This window comes from Thermobia domestica, chromosome 5, assembly GCF_964235325.1.
Source record: "Thermobia domestica chromosome 5, izTheDome1.hap1.1, whole genome shotgun sequence".
NCBI classification, from domain to species: Eukaryota; Metazoa; Arthropoda; class Insecta; order Zygentoma; family Lepismatidae; genus Thermobia; species Thermobia domestica.
This window is the reverse complement of record NC_137458.1, coordinates 190,738,091-190,759,020: the sequence shown is the minus strand read 5'-3', so window position 1 is coordinate 190,759,020 and position 20,930 is coordinate 190,738,091. Positions and strand designations below refer to the sequence as shown.

At 36.6% G+C, this 20,930-nt stretch overlaps 1 protein-coding gene across 8 annotated transcripts in view; it reads right to left on the bottom strand.

Moving 5' to 3' along the window:
- Window positions 1–20,930, bottom strand: part of LOC145686323 (U2 small nuclear ribonucleoprotein auxiliary factor 35 kDa subunit-related protein 2-like) — a 497,978-nt gene that overhangs the window by 75,039 nt on the left and 402,009 nt on the right. For 7 of the 8 annotated variants that reach the window (XM_081759527.1, XM_081759529.1, XM_081759531.1 and 4 more), the window contains one exon: window positions 3,934–4,120. The exons of the other annotated variant lie outside the window; for it this stretch is intronic. In XM_081759527.1, coding sequence (XP_081615653.1) covers window positions 3,934–4,120 — 187 coding nt within the window. The remainder of the gene's footprint in view (window positions 1–3,933; window positions 4,121–20,930) is intronic. 8 annotated transcript variants of the gene reach the window in all.

Genomic DNA, 20,930 nt, shown 5'->3' with positions numbered 1-20,930 from the left:
AAAGATCTACTGAATGGCATACAGCATATATCCAGTCAATATTTTATGTTCCAGCGTATACTTATCTTACATTTACAATACAGCTTAGATATACACGCAAACATACGTTGAAAACCATGTATATATATACATATATATATAGTTGCAAAAACAATTGACGGGGGATTGCCAGAGGTATACCTTCTAACAATTGTGGTAATGTGTCAGCCAAAAAGTGTGCATACGCCTGGATTCAGACAAGGTGGCAATATTTTATTTGTTACCATTAAACACCATTTGACAATATTGTTCTCCACAAACTTCCATGATATGGGAACGAAGGAAGGAATCCACGCACCAGAGCTGACACCTGAGCCCCTTACGATAATAATTTGTTATATGAATACACCCGGTCGATATGTCAGTAAAATAAATTTTTAATTGTTGTCTCCCTACTTATTAACAATACTAGTATACATTATTTTCCGAAACACTTCAATTTGAAAACTGTTCAGCATTTACTATATTTTTTGTTTGAAAACCTCATAAATTTCCTTTTTCTTGATGAAGTCAATCCTTGTGCCGCAACGCTCCTACATCCACTGATACATTAGTAGAATTAAGAGATAAAATAATCGCTAAGCTTTTTAGCCGACCATGATCCGACATTGCTCTCGAGTTATGGTCCTTTTAGTCATTCATCTACCAAATTTTCGGCTGTCTACAATCATGCTACAATCAGTATGACATGCTACAATCATGATTGTCCATTATGTTCCCCATATCTTCGAGAGGGAGCACGGGTGGCTCAAAGGTAGAGAGTTTACCTCTGGTGCGTGGGTTCTCTAGTTCGATCCCTGACCAAGTAAGTTTCTGATAAACACCAAAGTGTCCATGGGTTTTCTCAGGGTAGTCCCGTCTCTTCATTCATTCTACCAATTCTTCCATGATCACTTACTTGCCTTAATCATCCGTCTCCTTTAGTCTAGCAGGTATAATTCTCCGACGTTAAACTCAAACATTTCATTTTATTTCAAATCTGCGTGTAAGGAATCATTTATCAAAGTTCTTTGGTGTTATACCAAATATCCTCAATTGTTTGTGCTGAAGACTAGTAAGTGTGGAGACTCTGCATGCAACACTTAGACCCCATAAGTTCTTCATGGATAGAAGAGGGTATCCTTTATTTCTGCCATTAAATTTGATAGAATACCCAAGGAATTTCCAAATTACTTTGGGGTCTATCTTTGCACTGCCCCTGCACTACATTCATTTATGTATTAGGGACATTCCATGTCAAATCAACAAGTCATCAGACTTGACCCTCTCAGATTTTTGTAAAAATTGGTGTACAGCTTTATCACAGTGGGAGATGAAAAAATCCCAAATATTACCTCTCTCCTCCTGAAAGTGTCTCCATACAGGGTGTTCAAAAATGTCAAAAAATTGCATTTTCTCAGTTACAGTGATTATTAAAAATTGTCATAAAATGGTTAATATGTACACTAGAGACGTGAAACAAACACCATTGGAAAGCTTAAAGATTGCTCTACAAGTTGTACTATAGTAAGACTATTCATGGCTTTGGATTGATTATTTTAACAAAAGAGACACTGACCAAAGCTTAAAACCCACTTTATTTTAAATTATAATTTGTAACTGTTTCGGATATCTAGCATATCCTTCTTCAGACACTATCGAAAATAAATGAAAATACAGACATATATATAAATATTGTTATGACAAAGTTTAAATTATTTAACCGTCATATATATAGTCATTATTATGAAAAAGTTTAAATTCTTTTAACAGACATATGTATAGTTATTGTTGTACTTTTTTATTTTTATATATATATATATTTTTTTTTTTTCTTCCTATTTACTGAGGCCTTCAGCCAATCCCATAAGTCTTCGTTTTTACTTTCCAACTAATCACGTTCCTTCATTTTTGGTTCTTATAAGGTTTTGTTTTACTATATTTTAAAAACCCGTAAAATAAAAAATAACACTTCAAAAATTCAAATTAAGATTTGAATTTTGAATTTCGCATAGAAATGTCCTTCTGAATTTATTCAAAATTGTTCAGATTGTAGTCTCATATGTGTACTAAAACACCACAAAGTTGTATTTTGGGCACTCAATGGGATGCGATTCAAAATTCAACATAAAACAAGCATTGCACGATATTGACTATGTGAGTATCTGGGTTCAGATCGATAACCATTTGCCTGGAGTTATTTACCTGCTGCATCAAAGAATTTATATTCAATTTTATTTGTTTCTTGATGTAGTCATTTGAATTTACACAATTATCCATCTCTCGAGCTATTTAGGGAGCTATTACGTTTCCGAACAGTACTCAATACAAGTCATTATTCTTATTAGTCAGTATGGATGTTTCTAAATTTCTATTGGCTACATTGATACATGTTATTTTCATTCTTTTGTTTCAGGATTGCTGTCACAGATATTTGGAAGTGGATAATTGAAATAGGAAACACAATTTATTGACTAATTGTTTGTACTGAAAGTATGTGAAGTGATTGTGAGCAGTGTCACTGTGTTTCATAACACATTTGATACAAATATTGTGAAAAGGAGGAAAATATATTCCTCCCATTCATAATATGTTCTGTAATAGCAATCCTGAAACAAAGGAATGAAAATAACATGTATCAATGTAGCCAACGTAAATTTAGAAACATCCATAGTGACTAACAGGAATAATGACCTGTATTAAGTACTGTTTGGAAACGTAATACCTCTCTAAATAATTCAAAAGGTGGATAATTGTGTAAATTCAAATGAATACATCAGGAAACAAATGAAATTGAATATAAATTCCTTTGATGCTGCAGGTAAATAGCTCCGGCAAATGGTTATCGATTTGAACCCATATATTTACATGGTCAATATCGTGCAATGCTTGGTTATGTTGAATTTTGAATCGGATCCCATTGAGTGCCCAAAATGCAACTTGTGGTGTTTTAGTACACATATGAGACTACAATATGGACAATTTTGAACAAATTCAGAGGGACATTCTTATGCGAAATTCAAAATTCAAATCTTAATTTGAATTTTTGAAGTGTTATTTTTTATTTTATAGGTTTTCTCAATATAGTACAACTTGTAGAGCAATCTTTAGGCTTTCCAATGGTGTTTGTTCCACGTCTCTAGTGCACATATTAACCATTTTATGACAATTTTTAATAATCACTGTAACAGCAAAAATTCCGTTTTTGGCATTTTTGAACACCCTGTATGGGGACACTTTCAGGAGGAGAGAGGTAATATTTGCGATTTTTTCATCCCCCACTGTAATAAAGCTGTGCACAAATTTTTACAAAAATCTAAGACCGTCAGGTCAGATTTTGCCATTTCATTGGTTGATTTCACATGGAATGTCTCATTAATAACATCAACAATTAACTATAATGCATGTTCTTATTTACCCGACTTTGATTCGAGATTCCGTTCTTGAGTTATAGTTCTTTTTCCATTTTGCCGACAAGTTTTATACTAGCGAAAGAATAGAAAGGAGGCATTTCTGTACCTAAATTAGGCTATACATTTTGTCTTATTCTGGTGTCAAGAATCGCTCCCTAAAGATTGGTGATAGTATTTTAAAACACCTTATATATGAGAGAAAGACCTACTTCTAACTTTGTTGCACTATTATGTGGCTGGAAATTACAGATGGTGTCCAAAGCTGTTTTTCAGCCAATTTTTTCTTCTTTTCCTACTTCTTTTTCACCTTGTTTGATGAAATGCTTATAGCTTATTGAACGTTGTCTGATCAAGTCATTGCTGACAATATTTAGAGATTTTTTAGAGTTGTGTGATAAGGTCTCTATTATTTCCTGCTGAGTAATTTTCTTTTACGGCTTTGCTAAGAAACTTTTCCATAGTACTGAATAAAATGTGCTTAAAATTACAACTAATGATATACCTGCTTGATGATCCTATTGGTGAAGGTGATCTATATGGTGATTTGCCACGATTATCCAATAAAATGTTTCTGTTCTGGTTGATCTGACTCTCGTGATCATGAAGCTCAAACTCGTTACGTGGATTCTTGAAAACGTGCAAAAAGTTACACGACTTTCCTTTCGGACATCTTTTCTTGTGGAACAATCCTGCGAACATCACAAAAACATGGTAATAAATCACTTGTAAAGGATAGCATAGTAATAAAAATAGTTGATTCGCAATATTCTGTTACAAAAGTGTTGAAAAAGGTGCAAGGTAAGTCTTGCGACCTTGCTGGAATTAAGTTATAAATATCAATGGTAAATTAAATATTACTTTATGTTTAATTATAAGGTAGCTATCCAGGCCTGGAGTATATTCATTCATACATATATTTATTACTGTAATGGTGTATAGTAATATTTACTTATTTTATGTTGTATATTAATATATATATATATATATATATATATATATATATATATATATATATTAGAGATTTATTCCCCATACTTAAGGTATTCAAAAAAAATTGTTTCAGTTAGCTAACTTAAAACGTTAAATTTTTACGTTCTAGTCTTTGCATTTAGGAGGCTGTTTGAGAGACTAGCAAGAGAATTCCAGCGTATTCTACCTCCCGAGCTAGTACTTTTCCATTTGAGTTGTTGGTGCTACAGTTTTCAAAGGAATTTTTGTAGCTATTTTTTCAGCAGGTCAAAACATATAAAAAGGCAGCCAGTTCTTTTGTTCGTCGCTGTTCGTTATAGGAGTCCTTGGGTTAAGGTCTTGGCCAGCCAAGCTGCTGCACTGGAAGTGAATAGTGCAGTGGGGAGAATCCCCTTGAGTTACTTACTGTATGCAGTCGGTTAAGCGAATCCGTTGCATTACAGATATCCGCTAAAGCAATTGGGCTTTGGCGGTCAGATAGTTAAACCATCATAGGGAATTAGGATTTTAAGGTTGTATTTAGAAAACTTATCCTACTCTTACGCGGAGGCTACTTGGATCATATATTGATTGTTTAGAATGATAGCAGTTAGACTATCTATGATGTCTATGTCGAAGGCGAGTGACGTCGAATACACTTAGGTATGGTTCCGTCCTACTGGTGGATGAGCTTTGTTTGAATCAGAATGTGTTTGAGTTCGATACCCGTTTTCTTTTAAGCACAATTAGGTGTTCTGAATGCTTAGAATTTTTTCTCAATGCAACTTTCATGTAGGAAAGTGAGAGACTGAATGCTAATCTAATTCCTCATTCCTTGAATGCAAGGAAATTTAGTTAGAGCCGGGAGTGAAGGCTGAGAACCTAACCCAAAGAATAACCTATCCTATAATTAGTTAGTTTCCTTTTGGAAGACTTATTTTGGAGTCTCAGATTCAGGATTAGGCCAGACTGTGTCGTATGAGTCAAGAACCAGTCTTCGGAATGTAAGGAGTACAGGCCAGAGTAGAGTGTTCACTGTAACCCGCATTTCCACAGGTCCTCATTGATTAGAAAATGTTTGAATAATTAAAGAAAATAGGAATAAATAGAAGTTAGCTTATTTCTTGCTTTCTTCATTATTTATTGGGGAAAAGCAAACAGAAAATTCGAGTGCATATAGGAAGGAGTGGCGTCCTAAGATTCTAACCAATAACCCATCTACTAAATTAGAGATCTTAGCTGTTGTATGTATATAGGATTGTACAGTTATCCTGTATTACATAGTGTCTGATGAAGCCAAAGAGTTAGTTGGCGAAACTGTAACACGTGTTGAATTTTAATGAAAATATATAGCTTTGCTCAGCAAACAATTAGTTTATATTAAATTAGAGTATTTTTTTAGAAATAATCTCTAAATTAATTCCTCAAATTTTTTATTTAATTTCTTTGATTCGAACCGTTCCTAGACACGTAACGAGCATGTATTTATTTCGGACATATAGGTACATATTTATTTAACAGAAAGTTGTGATTGCGATTCTTCTGTAATTTTCACTTTTATTTGTTTGGAAGTAGAAGAGGCGTTAATATTTCTTGAGGGGAGAAAAGGTTAATTAGAACTTTACCACAAGAGTGCTTCACGAGATTGATAGAGCGATCTCAAGCGCACCGTCGTTCTTTATTGCTTTTCTTCTAAAAGTTATTGAGAAAAAGCTAAGAATACATAAGTTTTCTACAAATCAAGGGCTGAAGATTATCTTACGCACAAGGGATTCAAAATGGTTTATCGATTTGAAACGGTTGTACTAAATATGTGTAACAACACGTACAGTAACGAATCATAAATGAACTTGAACACAAACTGCCCACGTTTCAGAGATACTGCTACAAATGTTCGATGTGGCTTCTTCTGCCACGTGACACACATCTATGCGGTGGTCTGGTTCACCTCACACGCGCTCTAGCGTATTCCTACTAATGGTCGTAAATGGGGCCATAATGAGATCCTGGAGTTCACCCAAAGCTGTTCGTAGCCAAGACTGACACATTGTAACTTTCACATGCTTCCATGCAAGAAACAATCACAAACTAGCAAATTAAGACATCAAGAAGGCCATGGGAAAGTGTTAACTTATCTTAAGGATACCGCTCAATCCAATGGCGTGGGAGTCCTCGTTCATCTAGTGAATGTACTTTAATGTGGGAATGACTAAGTTCCCCAACTACTTAGAATATGAAGTTACTGGAATCCTCTTTTACTTAAGCAAACAACTACAATTGTAGCACATCGAAGAATGACATATCCTTCACAGTGTTGTCTGCGAAGATAAAACAGACCGTACACCTTTCGTTTAGGAACTGCAGGAAACATATTCACTTTTGAGGAATTTCGTTCATGCTGCACTGAAGCGTTCGGTTGTTCTGTACTCCAGATTATGGCCATTAACCTTACCATTAAAACGGAATGCCGCCTTGAAACTAAAATGCACATTAAAAAAATAAAAATAAAAAAAAAATAAAAGTCCTCCATACCGCTCTGCATATAGTTACATAATTCGTATCCTTTGACAAGGTCGTCCGGTTGGAATATTTACAACAACCCTATTTAGTATGATTTCAGTGATAATCGGGTTCGCAAAATCTTCCAGTTAATTGGTTGCAGAATATCAAGTTCCCTATTGGCGCGCCGTATTGCGTTCAGTGGGTTACGTACGAAACTAGCCCTAACCCTCTCCACTGTTTCATCAGAAACGCTGTGGTTTCACATTCAAACAGGCAACGAGTTTCCTTAAACTGTCGATACCACCTCAGAATACTTTGATGACCTAGTGTTGCAGTTAGAAATTGTCTACGGAATGCACTCTGTATGGTAACAACGGAAGAACACTTGTCAAACTCCAAAACACAAAATGCTTTCTACTGCATAGATGTTACTTCGGAAATTAGGCTTGCCTTGCCATCTGTAGATATGAGCCAAAATTACAAAAATGAAAATTTTAAAAGTGTTTTTTTCGTTTCAACGTATTGCATGAATAGTTTTCGACATATTTTACTTTAAAACTGTTGAATCGTTAATAATCAGGCTGTATTATTATTATTATTATTATTATTATTATTATTATTATTATTATTATTATTATTATGCAGAACCAGATGCGCGAAATTTGTCTTTTACCCTTTATCTTTGATTATAAAACACTATGATAACACATTTTTTCTTTACAAAAAGTAATTTCGGTGACGTAGTTATGTCCCTTTCTATAGGTCTTCCCCCTAGTCCGAGCAGCAAGGAAACCAACGAGAATAACTCACTAGAACTTATCGACAGATGTCATCAGCTTCTAGTTCCAGGTATGAAGTGATCATGGAGGGTATGCGTATCAGAGGCTAATCTCACACATTCCTATTAAGTACATGACGTCCACTATTCACATTATGGATACTGTGAGAATCTTATAGAACATTTAGGACTGACTGATTATATTAGTTAGAACTTGGAGGAAGATAATCCTGGCCTTAACAGCTATATTCTTGCCCTTGTTCGAAAGAATGGAAGAGTCAAGTTAACTGAAGCTTTAAGTCTTGTAGCTTTTATCTGATTTCTTTTATTATTATAGATCCTTTTAAACGTTATTTCTTCATGTTTTAAATTTTCTAACAGCTTGTTATTTTCGAGCAACGATAGAAGAAAAAGTATGGTGATCGTGAAAGAAAGAAAAAAAAATAATTCGAGATTTGAACGAATTTACAAGTTTCATGGAGGGAAAAAAATTGAATTTCCCTAAGATGCTCTAACGATTTTGTTTATATTTCGTATTTAATATTTCATTAATACTATACGATGTTGTCAGTCAATTTTCTGTACAAACAAATCTATGTGGGTGGGTAGTAATCTCTTAAGGTAAGTGTTTTGGGAAGATTTTCTCAACAATGACTAAGAGACAAAGGCGATTTTGTTCATATTTTAAAGTAAATATTTCATTAAGAACCTGATAACACTGGTCGGCAAAATGAAACTTTTTCTCGCTCTCACGAACGAAAATAGGTGATTCCTATAGGTTTCGAGATCCTGAGTTCGACTCCGTAACTCGTTTTTCTCCAGGACGTACCAGTTTTCAGGGAGGAGCGGGAGTGTTTCAATATCCGCCCAAAGATGCTATTCTCCACCCATAATAATTTGCAAGTTATAATTTAAATATCAATGTAAATTATGCAGATAAAACTGCATAACAAATTAAAGTTTAACATTTACGTGTCACTTGGTTTTCCTACTCCTCTTGTAATTACTACAGGGTGTCTCGCGTGTCACATTCCAACAGAAGTCTGCCAACATATTCACACTCCATTTACCACTGTACCGCCTCTCCTATTTGCTGGTGAAACCTTTCCCCGTGTTCGTCAGAGACCTCCCCCAAGCTGTACATTTCAGAGAAGAAGTCCAAGTGGCAATGCAGGAAGTGTAACTTTAGGGACATATCACATCCCATGTTACGAAATGAAGTAATTAACCTGCCCATAATTTCTTGGTAACCAGGTGACTTATGATTCCCTAGAAAGTTACTGCACACTTCTCGAAAGGCCTCCCAAGCCTCACTTTCTACTTCATTAAGCTTAGAAGAAAATGTAGTATCCTTAAAAACGTCTCTGATTTGAGGTCCCTTAAAAATACTTTCTTTCACCTTGGCCTCGCTGAGTCTTGCGAATAGTTTTCTGAGATGATTAAATGCTTCACCATCCCGGTTTAGGGCCTTGACGAAGACCTTCATGAGCCCTAATTTGATATGAAGGGGTGGTAAGAATATTTTCTCCGGATCTACAAGATGTAAATTCGCCACGTTCATCTCCCCTGGGATCAGTTGCTTCCTTGGCGGCCATTTTGTGATGGTGTACTGATCTTTGGTTCGACTATCCCAATGACACAAGAAGCAGCAGTGCTTTGTGTAACTTCCTCGTAAACCGGTGAGGATGGCAATAACCTTAAGGTCAGCGCATACAGACCACTGGAACTGTTCGTACTTTATTTTCTGCAATAGGTTTCGCATGTTCTCGTATGTTTATTTCATATGTACAGCATGAGCAATAGGGATGGCTGGATTTTCATTGCCATTGTGTAGTAACACTTCCTTGAGACTTATCCTAGAGGAATCTACGAATAGCCTTCAATCTTCAGTGTTGTAGTTCAACTTCAGTTGTCCCATAAGCGATGGAATGTCATTGCAATACAACAAATCACCATCCTTTGTAAAATTAGGATCTAAGCTCACCTCTCCTTTCCTATACATCGATATATTCACATCTTGGTTTAGTAGATTCCATTGTTGAAGTCGTGATGCAAGCAACAGGGCCTTAGACTTGGGAAGGTTTAAGTCTCTGATCAGATCATTAAGCTCTTCCTGACTTATCACATGTGGTTCATTAGTGTCAGGCACTGGAGCGCAATTGGGATCTGACTGTGTACTCGAAGATTGTGCAAAATCCTCACAAGCAGCAGGTTCTTCATCGGATGAAACACTGCACAGGGTGTATGAGTCTGGTGGTACGGGTACAGACAGACAAACATCATGTTTCACAGATCTCCTCGCGGAATCCAAGTTAGGATACTGTATTTTATGCTTCATGTTTTTTGAAAAACCTTTTATATTAGTGAGGCAGAAGTAACAGTATGAAACATGATCACGGGGCTCGCGCCAAACCATAGGTACGGCGAACGGCATCGAATTGTGTGTATCTTTCAACCATCCTGTGAGATTACGCGCACACGAGTTACAACTTTGCTTCGGAGCCCGAACGCGATCCTGGTTACCGATTTTACACCCGAAGTACAGATGGTAGGCTGTCTTCAGGAACAGTGACAATGGCCTACTTTGTCCATTGAAAATCACTTCCCCACATATGTAGCAGAATGAATCTGTCGAATTGTTGCAAGTTCTCGGCATGTTCATTTAACACAAACGTCAATATTTCACGCAGAAATATTTTTCACCTACGGTATACACAGACACAGCGTAACAGCACCTTCTAACACGAAGAACAACTCGAAACTGAAATATTTGTTTCACGCAACACCGTGGTGCATGTCTTGGCGCCTTTTTTCAACAATCTGTCTGTCGTCTAGACAAAAGAGAGCCGACGAATTGATTACGAAACTTTTCTCCGTCAATAACGCCTAGGTTTTAGTGTATGCAGTGTGGAACGACAATAAATCTTTGCAACCCAAGGGGAGGGGGTACGTTCCCGGGAGGTCGTGAGCTAGAGAAAAGAATGTTCCTGGGATATAGCCTAGTAACAGTTCTTGGATTAAGATAAAAATTCAGAATTATGCACTCCAAAACACGGAAAACACATATTAAATACGAAAAATACGATTTTTCTGTCAATTATGGAAACAGCACCCCCCCCCCCCCCCACACACACACACACAAACTTACGTGCTGGAACTTTCTCGATGAGATATTTGTAATCAGCTTCTCGAAATTTATCCGGTACACCCTTTCACCCTTGTGGGAGGAGTTTCATGCCGACCAGTGTAATAAAGCACATTTTTTTTTTAAAAGAGCGAGTAGTTTGCTCTTGTGGCTGATTTTTCTTTATTCTTTTATTCGGTTAATTTCCTCAAAAGCGACTCAGGTAATTTTCTTCGTTTTTCACAAGTATATGTTTCACTATGTTTGCGGGATGCAACTTTGGAGATGAATGGTAACAAGTCGGACTAGATTCGATTCTAAACAGATTCATACCTAAAGTTTTTGTGGGCATTCACCAAGCAAACATTCACTTAAAAATTATTATTGTTTTTAGCTTCATTACGAAGCACTTTGTAATTCAAACAACTTTGCATTCAATAAAACAAATGCGCTTCGTGAATTCCAAGGTACCTACATCTATTTTCCCATACACAACATTCTTTATTTCCTCCTGCCTTATCATTTAAATTATAATACTTTTCCTGTTTTTAGTTAAGCTTTGGTGAAAACCAATCTTGATTTCATTCACATCAGCATTGACGCTCGCTTTTTCCACGCCAATTCCTTTCGATTTAGCTGAAAACCAGGAAGAAATCTAGCAAGCTTGCGCCTCTGATGTGACGCACTGAGTACATTATCAGGATCCAAATTGTCACAACGTAAGCGTTATTTTTAAAACTTCGAAATGTGACAATTCTGTCGTCACGCTGAGGATAGAAATTTTTACAAGACTTAATCTCATCGAAAGTGAGGATCTAAGCATTAGGTTGGAGGTTTGGCGTTTGACCTTAGCAGAAGACAACGTCTGTTACCACAGACTGACTTTCAAGTCATCGTGATGTTTTTGTGGTAGGTCTTGATAACCTTCTTTTATACGAAATTATGCTTTGTGTTTTAAATACTAACAGTTTCTTACTTACTTACACACACACATTATATATAGAGGGTGGCCAATTTTAATCTTTCCACGGAAATATCTCGAAAATGGTTGAACATAAATAAACCGAACAAAAACTTAAATAGGAAATGCAATGGGCACATTGAATGGCGTTGCTTCCCAAGGCCGCCCTTCATGGGGACCCAACTTTAAAATTTTAAATGGGGCGAGTGATACCTCGCTCGATAGATCTTTAAAAACTAAAAAGAGTTCTGGCAAAAGATGTGCCATGTCGCTCAACGTATTCAAAATGGCCGCCAAGACATGGTATTTGTATCAGATAAAACGTCCAGTACCACTAATAGAAAACGGTTGCAGATAAATGAACAGAACAGAAAGTGAAACTGCAAAATGGCATGGGGCACGTTGAATGATGTCGCGGTGACCCTCAGGGCCGTCTTTCATGGGGATTCAGGGTCCAACTTTTAAATTTTAAATAAAAACATGGGATGAGTGATAACTCGTTCGATATATCTTTAAAAACTAAAGAGCGCTGTGGCAAAAGATTTTTCATATGGATCACCGTTCTCAAAATGACCATCAAGACATGGTACCTGTATCAGATAAAATGTCCAGTGACTATAGAATGAAAACGGTTAAAGGAAAGTGAACGCAACAAAAATTCGATTGGAAAATCACAGAGGGTATTTATCATACTATAGTGCAAAGGAGGAAATCTAATTCCTAGAAAATTATCGCTCCAACCTCTCTCCGTAAGTGGGTGAAGCTGGAAGGGACGGTGAAATTTCAAGTAAGAACCTTAGTTTTTTGCAAATTGAATCTACGCAACAAAAGTATCTCATATGTGCTTTTATAAGAGATAGATGTCTCTGTAATGAGAAAAAGTAGGTAAAATTCGTGTTAAATGGTAACTTCCATATTTCTTGAATTCAATGACTTGATGCAAAAATGAATCAATTGAAATGCGAAACAAAATTGTCCAACAATGCAGTTTTTAGAACAATGTGTATAAACGTTGGTTTTGTTTAACAGTCGTCTGCACGATATTGGTTCCATTCTTTCCCTTCTGTGTCTTCTTGCATGTCATGTCCAGGACTTTTCCTTTGTGAGTCCCTTCGCCTCTCACTTTCGGGGTGTTTTTTTTATTTTCTGCGTAAGTCCCCTCGCCTCTCACATCCGGCATCTTGTTTCTTCGTGATTCCCCTCGCCTCTCACGTTCAGAATGTTTTTGTTGCGTAAGTCCCTTCGCATCTAACGTCCAGGGTGTCTTTTCTTCGTGAATCCCCTCGCCTATTGCTCTTTTTTTTTTCTTTCTTTCTTTCTTCGTGTCGTGAGTCCTCTCGCCTCTCACGTACCAACAAAATGGGGGTATCTATCTTACAGTTTGCTCAATGACATCTCTCCATCTGCCTGTATAACATAAATTAATCTTTCAGCGAAAATCCGTGACAGTTTGTAATAAATCATTACGTGCGATTTGACCACAAGCTACTCAAATTCGCTCCATCATACCTTCCTTATTTGTTGGTTCGCGTTCATATACAATATTTTTCAAATATCCGCACAGGTAAAAATCTGGTGAGGATAAGTCTGGGGATCGTGTGGGCTATAGTATTGGCCCGTTTCTCCCAATCCATTTTCCATTATATCGCGTGTGGAGAGTGAGGTGCCGCTCCATCTAATTGTACCTCACTCTGCATTATGGTACTTTCACGCTAATCATCTTTTTTTCTCTGTTGCATATTCTCAAACTGTGGAATGATAAATACCCTCTTTGATTTCCTATACGAGTTTTATTCTTTTCATTTAGCTTTAACCGTTTTCATTCTATGGGTAATAGACATAATATCTCATACAGGTATCATGTCTTGGTGGTTATTTTGGAAACAATGACCCATATGAACAATCTTTTGCCACAGTGAATTTAATTTTTAACAATCTATCGAACGAGGTATCACTCTCCCCATGTTTTCATTTAGAATTTTAAAGTTGGGCCCTGGGCCGCCTTCCGCGACATCATTCGACTTGCCCCATGCCATTTTCCAGTTTCACTTTTTGTTCTGTTCATTTATCTCCAACCGTTTTCATATTAATGGTACTGGAGGTTTTATTTGATACAAACACCGTCTTGGCAGATATTTTGAATACGGTGACCGATATGACAAATTTTTGCCATAGCGTTTTTTCTTTAAGATCTATCGAACGAGTTATCACTCGCCCCATATTTCCATTTAAAATTTTAAAATTGGACCTATGCAAGACGGCCCTATTGGGCACGGCCACAACACTATTCCATGTGCCCAATTGCATTTCCTATTTGAGTGTATGTTCGGTTAATTTATGTTCAACTGTTTTCGAGATATTTCCGTGGAATTATTAAAATGGGCCACCCTGTATATACATTATCTACCAAAAAGTCACCGGTCACCCCACAACTTTCAGAATGAAGTAAATCATGACATATCTAATATTGGGTAGGGCCTCCTTTGGCCTGGATCACATGTATCCTCCGAAGATAGCTTTCCACCAGTTGCTGATAAATATCAGGTGGGATGGCAGCCCACTGCCAGGCCGTTCCAAGTGCAGCAGGTGAATTTAGACGAGTTGGTTTGGACCTTAAACGCCGCTCCAATTCATTCCACAGATGTTCCACGGGGTTCAAATCAGGCGATTAAGCTGGCCACTGGAGTTGTTGCACATTATTCTTGACATACCACGACATAACATTGGCGGCTTAATGGCAAGGGGCATTATCCTGATAGAACATGGGTCCATTCCAAAGAATTTCCACAATGTGGGAAGCACTGAATTGTCCAAAATGTCCAGATAATTTGCACTCGTCATGTTACCAGGCACAAAAAAATGCACCCCACACATCATTACACCACCACCACCACCACCAAATTTCACTGTTTGCACAATGCAGTCTGGTAAGAAGCGTTTGCCGGGTGTTCGCCACACCCACACCCGACCATCTGACATGAAACATGTGTAGCGTGATTCATCACTCCATAACAAATGTTTCCATTGGTCTAGGGTCCAATTTCGAAGAGCCTTACACATGCCAACCTCTTGGCTTTGTTTGTTGGAGTGATGTGTGGCTTGTGGGCAGCTGCTCTACCATGGAAACGAAGTCAATGCAGTTCTGTCCTGACAGTGTTCAGTGAAACTGATGTGCCCGATGATGTGCCCGATGCAGTGTGGAACTCGTGCTGGATGGCAGATGCAGTTTGACGTCGATTGCTGGATATCACACGTTTCAGCACTTTCCGGTCCCTATCTGTCAATTTCTTCGGTCGTTCGGGCTGTTTAGGGACACTGGTGAACCGTGACGTTTCCATTTCAGGAATACATCACCCACCGTTCATTTTGGGTGGCGTAATGGGGGTACTACTGGCACGATTCGACAAACCAGCAATATGATAGCCGATTATAACTCTCCTATTGAACTCTCTCGGTTCTGTCTGTACGCCATTCTCAGTCAAGTTGACTCCTCGATCACTGATAATGCATTCTGCACCGAAAAATGACAGGCGTCGTGCAAGTTGCTTTGGATTCCTTACGGGGATGTTCCGGTAGACTGAACGGTGACTTCTTGGTAGAAATATATAAACTGCTTGACGTACTTTCTGAGCTTCAGCTAACTTTTGAGTCGCAGTTCGAATCCTTCTCACTATAATTTGGTTAATGTTTAGATCAGGGAGGCAAATAAGCAACACAAGATAACTAGCCCAAGAAGAAAGCTACTAGCCCACAACAGAAATCATTTACTTACCTTCGATATTTTAATACTGACATTAAAAACTCGTCCGCACTAAACAACCGCTAACCCGGGGCGAGTGGGCAGGTGGTTATTTGCATCCCTGGTTTAGATATATTATTTCCGTATTTATCATAAAACACATGTCCAAATTTAATTATAGGACACTACGCAGCTGAACATCCCTCGTTATTTTGTGCCTAAGACACATCTCCAAATCTAATTACAGAACATTAGGCAGTTTAACATTCCTCATTATTTTCTGCCTAATGTTCAGAGCATTACTGTCATCTTGTAATGAAGGTGCTGGGTAACATAGGATTATTAGCTCTATAATGTGTAAACTACATCTTACGAAAACATCTATAAGTAGTAAATTTATCTTTCCTAGACGTTTTTTTCAATACAACTTTTTTTTTTCTTTTTTAAATACAGATATCCTATTACTAATGTTAAGATATGGCAGTCATTTCTTATTTAAAAAAAAAAATCCACAAGGGGAACTTCGCTTCTGGTGTGAGTTTTCCGGAAACATTTCATAGTATCGCTTGTATTTCACAAGACGTTTCACTAACAAATGAAACACAACGTGATGCACCTTTTATTTTCAATTTACTTTTATCATGACCTCTATTTTAATTTTGTGGATTTTTTTTTTCTTTTCCATTAATTTGCTGGAGCTTATGTTTGATTTCTCATTCTTAGGGGTCTTTTGCTTAGTATCTCGTCGGGAGTTCTACGAGATGCATCGATCGGCCATTAGTCATGTGACAGGCACAAATAACCTCAATATTGATATCCTCATTCGACACAGAACCATTTAATCAATTACCTATCATCTATTTTATGTAGAAAAGTATCTAGTAGAATATTTATTCTCTTTTCTGGAAATATATGCATCTATACGCAGCTCGAGGGGACATATGGACGCAGAATCTAAGCCACGTATCACTGTGGCGTCAAGGTTCCGTGAATTACTACGAGAAGTGGCAGAAAATCTTAGGCGATAGATCTCCATACCATAAAGCAAGGAGTAACGCCGTTTCACATTATCGCCGGAATGTGACTTTTCCTCCTGGCGCCGCCACACACGGCGATGGCCATGTGTCGTAATGCAGAATCGAGATCACTGATGCATCATAAACAGTATTGCTATTATATCAGAGAATTTCATGCTGTCCGAATGTGACACCACTCAACATGCTGTCGTTTATGCTCTGCGTTACGGCCAACCTACGCAGGAGACGATGCATCCACAACCAAAGTAATGGGAGTTGCAAAAACATAGTGCGGAACGAAATAGGGTGCTGTACAATTCCACTACTTGTCCGGATGGCAGGTGCAGACGTCACAGGCTTACGTAACGCTTCACGCACAACGCGACGATCTCCGCGTATTGTGGTTTGTTATGCTCAACTGGAACCTTCACATCGTAAGTTGGTGGCTTCATTTATTTACTAGCCCCAACATCAAGCAACTGTAACATTGGAATGACTTACATGTCTGGAAATCGCAGAAGACCCAGCCGGCTCCGTGAAACTCCACGAGGCAGCCTCTTTTAAACGCCATTAAATGCTCGTAATGCTGTCTACTGCGACCACGAGGCATAATAGAATTTTTGACCATCCAGTATTGTGCCGACTCATTCTTTAACGCTCCACAACTGACTGACTAACTGCCTAGAGTTGTATTCCTTACTGCTAATAGTACCGCTCTCTTGTGGTCATTACTGATGTTTCTGGTTTTTGAAACTAATTCTTTAAGACTTTTAGTAGCGCTATACATCTGCGGAATTGCAGTTCAATTGGACGACTCCTTCTGAGTGCTTCAATTCTTTTGTCAGTGAGTGCAGGTAAAATGAAAAATTGTTGTTTCCTTTTACTTTTTACATCATACTGAGAACCAAAAAGCTGTAGGAATATATGCTATTCTTTAAGAGTTTATAATTCTCGAGGTCAATTCGCATGGCAGAAGTATTTTTAATTAGATTTATTTACCGTACATATAAAGCGAGGAAACAGTCTATGCACTTAGGCAGACTACCTTGGAACTGAGGCATCCTATATGTTTAATCCTTTAAAGTTTAAGAGAAGCATGCATTCCTGATAATGTTTCGTAGTGGAATGTCATAGTCAGCACAAAAGCTATGACAGTTTAGTTTGCACATACTCTTAATACACTTGGGTAATCAGTATTATAAATACATAATTAAAGTGAAGATATCGAGAACATAATGCATTCATATTACACTGTAAACTTCCATTTTATGACTGTCATCCACGTAATACATTCGACTGTTCTATCATACTTTAAAAATGCAAAGCTTATGGTTTCTTGAATCATTAGTTGAATGAATTTCCTCTGTAAAATAGCCTGAGAAAGATCTTCATATCTTTGAGTGGGTAAGGAAAGTTAACAGCGTTAATCCCAAACATAAAGACAGTATAGAAAGGTACATTACATTAAATATCTTCAATACTTCAAGCACGAAATATCTTCACAGTACTTTAAAGTGTAAACATGTTACTGTATTGCATACAACCGAAGCAGTAGCATTAGCTCAGTGGTAAAGCATTAAATTACCAAACAAACTATAGCAGATTCAATCCTGTTAGTAGCTGTTTTCTCTTTATGAAATAATAATTTGTGCTGTATTTCACGATGTTTAAACTTCGAAAAAACCAGCTTTCTTTCGTGTAAGGCCTGCTTCGTGTACATATTTACTTCATACGATGAATATTAAAAATAAAGAACATGGTGTTTGTAAGAATCAGGAGCGTCGAAGTAGTTCATTTGTTATAATTCGTTTGGAAACTATGTCTCAAATGCTTCTGAATATTCATAGCCAATAATTAACGTTAATTATTTTTGTCTATTCTATTTACTACTCACACAAACTTTTCTGAAAATGTTAATAATATCAAATTGTACTTTTCCCTTAAACAGTACTCCAAAATTCTTAGCGAAGAAACTAAATTCATGAAACTCGTCATTATACGGAATTTCTGAAGGAATAATTTTATTGATATATTTATGGGAACAAATCTGTGAAAATGAGGCCTACAAAGTAAGGTGTTAAAGACGGAACATCTGCCGTCAATTACTGGGAATATACAGTAACTATAATCTATATTGGATGGAGTTAATTTAAATTACTCGAATGAGAAATTTATAATTAAAAGTTCAATTTCATTGTGCGCAAAGGGATTTATTATCATTATATGTAAATGCGGTAGAAAACCACATTTAACAATTTTTAAAATATAAGAAAATGTAAAATTACTTGTATACAGAAGTTACTTAAAGTCTGAACATAAAATTTTGAAATGCAAATTCTACACTGCCTATCAATTATAACATATATAAATGAATAGTTGCAATTACAATATTACCCAGTTAATTCCTTCTCATATAAAAAAAATGCAAATTACAGGTAATGCTCGTAATATGTACAGATGAGATAAACAGGTTCTGAAGAGGTCCCTGTACCTGCGGAATGCATGTATTTTTAACACTTACAGGTGAATTCACCAGAGACGATATATATGTGAGACATGCGTGAAACATTTTCAATGTTAAAGGTTCAGAAATATGCAATGACACGTGATTGTACATGTAAAGAGGACATGGAACGTACATGTGCCTAAGGAAAATGCACTGTACAGTTCTCGGCATAGAAAACTTTACAACAAGTTTAAGTCCAAATTACTAATATCTTGCGCCGTGTGCTTCTGCATTCAGAAACATACGTCTCGATCGACAATGTGCTCCTGGTATTCAATCCAACTCCTTCTCTTCCTACTCCCCTCTTTGTGTAAAGCAGTCTGTGTCACACTCAATATAGTGTTTCCATTGAGACGAAAAGAACAGGATTCATACAAGCTTATAGCTCAAAACAGTCTCTTTCATTCGATTGCTCTGAAATGCTTTTTTAGAGCCTGAATAAAAAAAAATGTCATATAATGTTTGCCATAGCTTCACAAACACATTTATTTGCATCCTTTTCCTTCTTCAAAAACTAGACATCACATCAAGGTAGGAAGGTCCTCCTTGTGAAATCTATGGAAATTGTCAATCACGGCAGTAGGTTTTATGCCTCCCAAAATCTGTAATGCGGGCGCAGAGCTCTAAAAACTACTGACAGAAATGCGTGATTAATTTCATTTTGTTTCACAGTATTGCAAGTAAATGTTACAGCAGGAATCATTTGGGCAGGACAAGAGGGTGTAACCCCTTCTTCCTTGAGTGTAATAAACACATACTGTTTGATCAAATATAGAGATGCAAGGTCTCAAAAAGAGCAGACTTTTTTTGGGAGGGAAAAAACTATTTTTTTTGCTTCGCCTTTTTCAAAATTCTCCTTCTTTAAATTGATAGAACAAACTCTGTTAACACAAAAACTCACTTAATTAGTAGTGGTGCAAATAATATAAAACCTCGAAAATAAACCATAAATTTCGAAAATATACTTCAAATAATTTTAGTTCAAAACATATATCCATTATGAATCCCAAAGAATTAACCAATTAAGAATTAAGAATTTTTAAACCTCTTATAAACAAAAGTAAGCACTTCTTTTAAAAAATACACAAATAACTATCAAAATTGTATGTAGTACTTTTACTTAAAATTATCCCACACTTTCTTTCTGAAACAAAATAAAATAAAACATGAGGGACATACTTACATTTATATGATACGATTAAAGGCTTCACATTAAGAGCTTTATTTTGGGAGGTTCTGTACATTCTTGAAATTTTACAGTTTTAACTTTCATATACGTTGTAGGCAATATTTTTATTCTGAATTACAAAATACAGAAGCAGAAGGAAAAAAAAAACCTGTTGCATGACATACATAATTTATTGTAGTATGTGTGAGAGTTCAAACAAATAACATACCGGCAAGGCAATAATGTATTTACTACACATAAACACACAGCACAAATGTAAATTTCCACACATTGCAAATGTAATGTAGCTTCTCAAAAAAAACATTATGTTCTGTGTTTTCGTTCGTTACGTATAACATTCCCTCGTCACCGTGTTATAGCCTATAAGTTTATTATGTCTGACTTCTGAAACTTTCATAAAACATTTGTACTATAGCAAGAATGAAGAATAATCATTGATTTATTACAATACAACGTATTACTTTAAAAGACTGAAAAAATTCAACCTCCGTATAGGACCTTTGTATAAAAAAACAACTAATTTTGTTAATGCAAATCCTCCTTCCGCCTTTCTTACTCCTACAGAAACTTCTTTGAAATGGAATACTAATGCTGATAATGTGTTTTATACTACTAATATTTGAGATGGATAATCTTTATGATTTGCCTTTATTTTGTAATACATTTTTGAAAAAAAAATAAAACTAAGATGTCTTTTCAAGACCCTTACTAAGAATTTGTTACAAAGTGATTCTGA